This window comes from Labeo rohita, chromosome 14 (assembly GCF_022985175.1).
Source record: "Labeo rohita strain BAU-BD-2019 chromosome 14, IGBB_LRoh.1.0, whole genome shotgun sequence".
Lineage (NCBI taxonomy): Eukaryota > Metazoa > Chordata > Actinopteri > Cypriniformes > Cyprinidae > Labeo > Labeo rohita.
The window spans coordinates 24439507-24444899 of record NC_066882.1 but is presented as its reverse complement, the minus strand read 5'-3'; the positions used below and the strand labels follow the sequence as shown (position 1 = coordinate 24444899).

Sequence of the window (5393 nt, the reverse complement as noted above, 5' to 3'; positions counted from 1 at the left end):
AAGTATTTGACATTAAAGACAACATAGTCTGTATATAATAAGGTGATTTAAAAAAGAAATACATACAAATGTAAAAAAGAAAAAAAAAGAAATCCAGGGGGCAAACATTGCCCCTCAATAGAAAATTTAAGTAGTAAAAAGTAGTAAGTAGTAAAATACTGTGTAAGTATCAATCTCACTAGATCTTCAGATATTATTGGCCACTGTCTGCGCGTGCAGCATTTTTTGGGCACGTGCAGGAGAAAAAAAAAGTGCGCTCTAGGTAGGCAGCTCACTAGTTTTTGAGACACAGCCAGACCCCTCACTGCGAGCACATACATCGCGCTGCCTCCTCACACAAACTTTACGCTCGTTTCTGCAGTTCAGACGGTCATTCATGATTTTTTTCCTCACGTACCGTCGCTTGAACGCGTTGCCATGGCAGCACCGGCTCTAACGGCGCTCTTCGTGATGAGTTTGTTAAGTCTGGGTTATCTGTCCCAGGACTGGACGAGTCCGAACCAGGTCGAGCAGCCGAACCATCCGCGTCCGCACATTATCTTCATCATGACAGATGATCAGGGCTTCAACGACATCGGTTACCACAACAAGGACATCCACACACCGACACTGGACAAACTGGCAGCGGAAGGAGTGAAGCTGGAGAACTACTACATCCAGCCCATCTGCACTCCATCCCGCAGTCAGTTCATCACTGGCAGGTAATTTACTCACTCACACAGTCGCTTCAATCAGCTGTTTGTACATGTTTGTAAACGTTTACGTGTTAGAAATATGCTAATTAGTTGTCAAAGCACCGTGGTATTGCCACCACTGTAGTACCGTTTGTAAGGGTTATTATTATGATAAAGCAATTTACAGTGGCAGAAGCGGTTCCAGTGGGCTTCAAGATGACTTAAAGGCGTAGTTCACCCAAAAATGAAATTCTGTCATTAATTACTCACCCTCATGTCGTTCCAAACCCGTAAGATCTTCGTTCAAGACACAAATTAAGATATTTTTTGATGAAATCCACTGCATAGAACATGTTCAAGCATCATTAAACACGTTCAAACATCATTAAAATAGTCCTTGTGACATCAGTGGTTCAACCTTAATTTTATAAAGCTACAAGAATACTTTTTGTACGCAAAGAAAATAAAAATAACGACTTTATTCAACAATTAATGAGTAATGTCAACAATTAGTGACTAGTTATTGACAGAACGTTCATTTTTGGGTGAACTGTCCCTTTAAAATGATTTAAAATTAGCATTAAAATAATTTAAAACAATTCATCAAGATATTTCTTGTTTTAATTCACCCATTCAGACTTATAAAGAGGCCTCAAGATGACCTAACCTTGTTTAAAATAAGTCAAAACAAGCATTAAAATATCTAAAACATCTAATCAATAAAATACTGTATTATACTATAAGTATAATTTAAGTAAATTAGTTACTCGTAATTTAAAAATAAGTTTATTTTTATCAACAACAGTCTATTTGGTCAAACATACATGTGTAGTTGAGGTCAAAAGTTTACATACACCTTGCAGAATCTGCAAAATGTTAATTATTTTACCAAAATGCATGTTATTTTTTAATTAGTACTGACCTGGATAAGATGTTTCACATAAAAGACGTTGAATTTATAAAAATGACCCCATTCAAAAGTTTACATATGCTTAATTCTTAATACTGTGTTGTTTCCTGAATGATCCACAGCTGTGTTTTTTTGTTTAGTGATAGTTGTTCATGAGTCCCTTGTCTGTCCTGAACAGTTAAACTGCCTGTTGTTCTTCAGAAAAATTCTTCAGATCCCACAAATTCTTTGGTTTTTCAGCATTTCCGACAAGGACTGTATGATTCTGAGATCCATTTTTCCACACTGTGGACAACTGAGAGACTCATATACAACTATTACAGAAGGTTCAAACACTCACTGAAGCTCCAGAAGGAAAAATGATGCATTAAGAGCTGGGGGGTGAAAACTTTTGAACAGAATGTAGATATGTACATTTTTCTTGTTTTGCCTAAATATTATATATATATATTTAGTATTACCCTTCAGCAGCTACAGAAGATGCTTACATGTTCTTCAGAAGACAAAATAAGTTAAATTTACCTTGATCTTCAAATTAAAAAAGTTTTCACTTGATGCATTTTGTTTCCTTCTGGAGCATCAGTGAGCATTTGTACCTTCTGTAATAGTTGCATATGAGTCCCTCAGTTGTCGTCAGTGTGAAAAGATGGATCTCAAATTCATACGGTCATTGAGCGAAGATAGCGCAAAGAGGGTTAATTTAATTGCACATTTCATACAATTCTAAAAAAAGCACTTTACATAAAAATAGGGATCATGGAAAGGTTCAAAGAGTGAAATCAATAAATCAATCCATGTCTGTGCTTGTAACCAGATTTGTTTGTGAATTCTGATCCATTTATTTTCCTTTCCCTTTCCGCTCTAGATATCAAATCCATACGGGTCTTCAGCACTCGATAATCCGCTCTCGGCAGCCCAGCTGTTTGCCCTTTGACCTCCGGACATTGCCACAGAGGCTGCAGGAGGCAGGATACGCCACGCACATGGTAGGCAAATGGCACCTGGGCTTCTACAAGCGCGATTGCCTCCCGACCCGCCGCGGATTCCAAACGTACTTTGGCTCTCTGACAGGCAGTGTGGATTATTACACCTACAAGTCATGTGACGGGCCAGGAATTTGCGGGTACGACCTTCACGAGGGCGAGCGTGTGGCATGGGATCAGGGCGGGCGTTATTCCACCCATTTGTATGCGCAAAAAGTCCGAAAAATCCTTGCTGCTCACGATCCTTCATCCCAGCCTCTTTTCATTTTCCTCTCTTTCCAAGCCGTGCACACGCCGTTGCAGTCGCCGAGGGAATATGTCTATCCGTATCGGCAAATGGGGAATGTGTTTCGCCGCAAATATGCTGGGATGGTTTCAGCTGTAGATGAGGCGGTAAGGAACGTGACGTATGCACTCCGAAAGTATGGGTACTATAAGAACAGTGTCATTATCTTTTCTACGGATAATGGCGGACAGCCGCTCTTTGGTGGAAGCAATTGGCCTCTACGAGGAAGAAAGGGAACGTATTGGGAAGGAGGCGTCCGAGGCATTGGATTCGTCCATAGTCCGTTGTTGAGACGCAGGAAGAGAGTTAGCAAAGCTCTGGTCCACATCACTGATTGGTATCCAACGCTAGTGGGACTCGCAGGAGGGAATGTTTCCCGGATGGACGGGCTTGACGGATATGACATGTGGGAAACCATAAGTAACGGGAAAGAGTCTCCACGTTTTGAGATTCTTCATAATATCGATCCGCTCTACAACGCCGCCCGGCACGGATCTTTAAAAAACGGATACGGGATTTGGAATACGGCCGTTCAGGCAGCAGTTCGAGTTGGAGACTGGAAGCTCTTGACCGGAAATCCCGGATACGGAGACTGGATTCCGCCTCAGATGCTCGGAAACTTTCCAGAAACTTGGTGGAATTTGGAACGCCACACGGAAGCGAAGAAATCCTTGTGGCTCTTCAATGTGGCAGATGATCCGTATGAGCGCTACGATCTCGCAGAGCGTCGACCAGACGTGGTCAAGCAGCTGCTTGCCCGGTTAGCGTTCCACAACCGGACCGCCGTTCCAGTGCGCTACCCTTCGGAAGATCCCAGAGCCGATCCAAGACGCAACGGAGGAGCTTGGGGCCCTTGGGAAGGAGATGAAGAAAACTGGGAGGCGTTTTATCTCCGAAAGAGAAAAGTCAAGAAGCAAAAGCGGAAGTTCTGCAAAATGAAGTCATTTTTTAGAAGACTTAACATTAGGATGATGTCGAACAGGATTTAAACAAACTCGTCCTGCAAAAACTGACAATTACAGATGCTGCTGATAGTAACACGTTATTATTATTTTAGGTATTTTGATTATGAATTTGCCTGGTATGGAGATGCTAATTTGAGTTTGAGTCCTATGATTACATTCACTGAAGCATGTGTTTCTGCTTACTTTTACATCCACATCATTTTTTGAGCAGATTTTGACCGCTGCGGTTTTCTGATAATGTGACCTTGAATCCCTGTGCAATAAATGTTAGGAATTAAAGGGAATTAAAGGGATAGTTCACCCAAAATTGAAAATCCTGTCATTAATTACTCATCCTCATGTCTTTCCAAACCCATAAGACCTTTGTTCATCTTTGGGGCACAAATTAAGATATTTTTAATGAAATCCAAAAGCTCTCTCACCCTTGCACAAAAAGTATTCTCGCTTTATAAAACTAAAGTTGAACATTGATGTCACATGGACTATTTTGTCTATGTTCTTGGTACCTTTCTGGACCTTAAACGTGGAACCCTTGCTGTCTTTGGAGGGTCAGAAAGCTCTGGGATTTCATCAGAAATATCTTAATTTGTGTTTTAAAGACGAACAAGGTTTGGATCTACATGAGGGTGAGTAATTAATGACAGAATTTTCATATTTGGGTGAACTAGCCCATTAATTAATGGATTTTTCATCCTCTTTCATCTGGTGTACAGTGTTTGCACCTCATATTTATATAAAATATATGCTAGGAGACTAAAATAAATCTGTTAAGCTGTTTTGAGCATGTATGTGACTGTTTATGTTTGTTTGCTGCCTGATGCTACCCAAAAACTTACAATGGTTTGCATTAATAAAATAAACTTTTTCAAAAGACTCAAATTTTCTTGTACTGAGAGTATTGTAATAGACTGATTGCCCTCTAGTGGACACCTGAGATGTCTTTATTTAGAATGGAGGACAGATAATTTGCAAATGTACATTTGCTATAGGCTTGCTATGCTATAGCAGATTTCTTGATATTTTTTAACATATGCAAAGCATATCGCCTGTTTACCTATAAAAAATACTGGTTAGGGGCCTTCTGGGACTGCACTATGGCTGCACACAGAGACAGTATAAAGGGCTGCTTGTTAAGTGTGTGTCTTTCAGAGAAATGGGCCTCTCAGATGAGGGCGCCAGACTCTGCACTGAGAGACTTCTGATTTTAAACAGCTTGACTTAATTTTATTGACATGCTTACTGTACTGGTTTGTCTCTTGACCATATAGAAATTCTTTAAAAATTAAGGAGTTATGTATTTAAATGTTTTAAGTGTCCTAATAATTAGTATTTATGTAATTAGTATTTATTTACATATTTTCTACACTACAAGTTAAACGTTTTTTTAAATAATTTTTTAAAGAAGTCACTTCTGCTCACCAAGCCTGGATTTATTTGATCCAAAGTACAGCAAAAAACAGTAATATTTTGAAATATTTTTACTATTTAAAATAACAGTTATCTATTTGAATATATTTTAAAATAGAATTTATTCCTGTGATTTCAAAGCTGAATTTTTGGAATATTTCTATATTA

General features: G+C 39.3%; 1 protein-coding gene across 1 annotated transcript; it reads left to right on the top strand.

Moving 5' to 3' along the window:
* The first annotated feature begins 417 nt into the window (after nucleotides 1-417).
* On the top strand, nucleotides 418-4437 carry arsia (arylsulfatase family, member Ia). Its single transcript, XM_051127314.1, has 2 exons — nucleotides 418-701; nucleotides 2450-4437. The coding sequence occupies exons 1-2, from the start codon at nucleotides 418-420 to the stop codon at nucleotides 3840-3842; spliced, it is 1677 nt and encodes a 558-aa protein (XP_050983271.1). The 3' UTR covers nucleotides 3843-4437.
* Nucleotides 4438-5393: the final 956 nt, after the last annotated feature.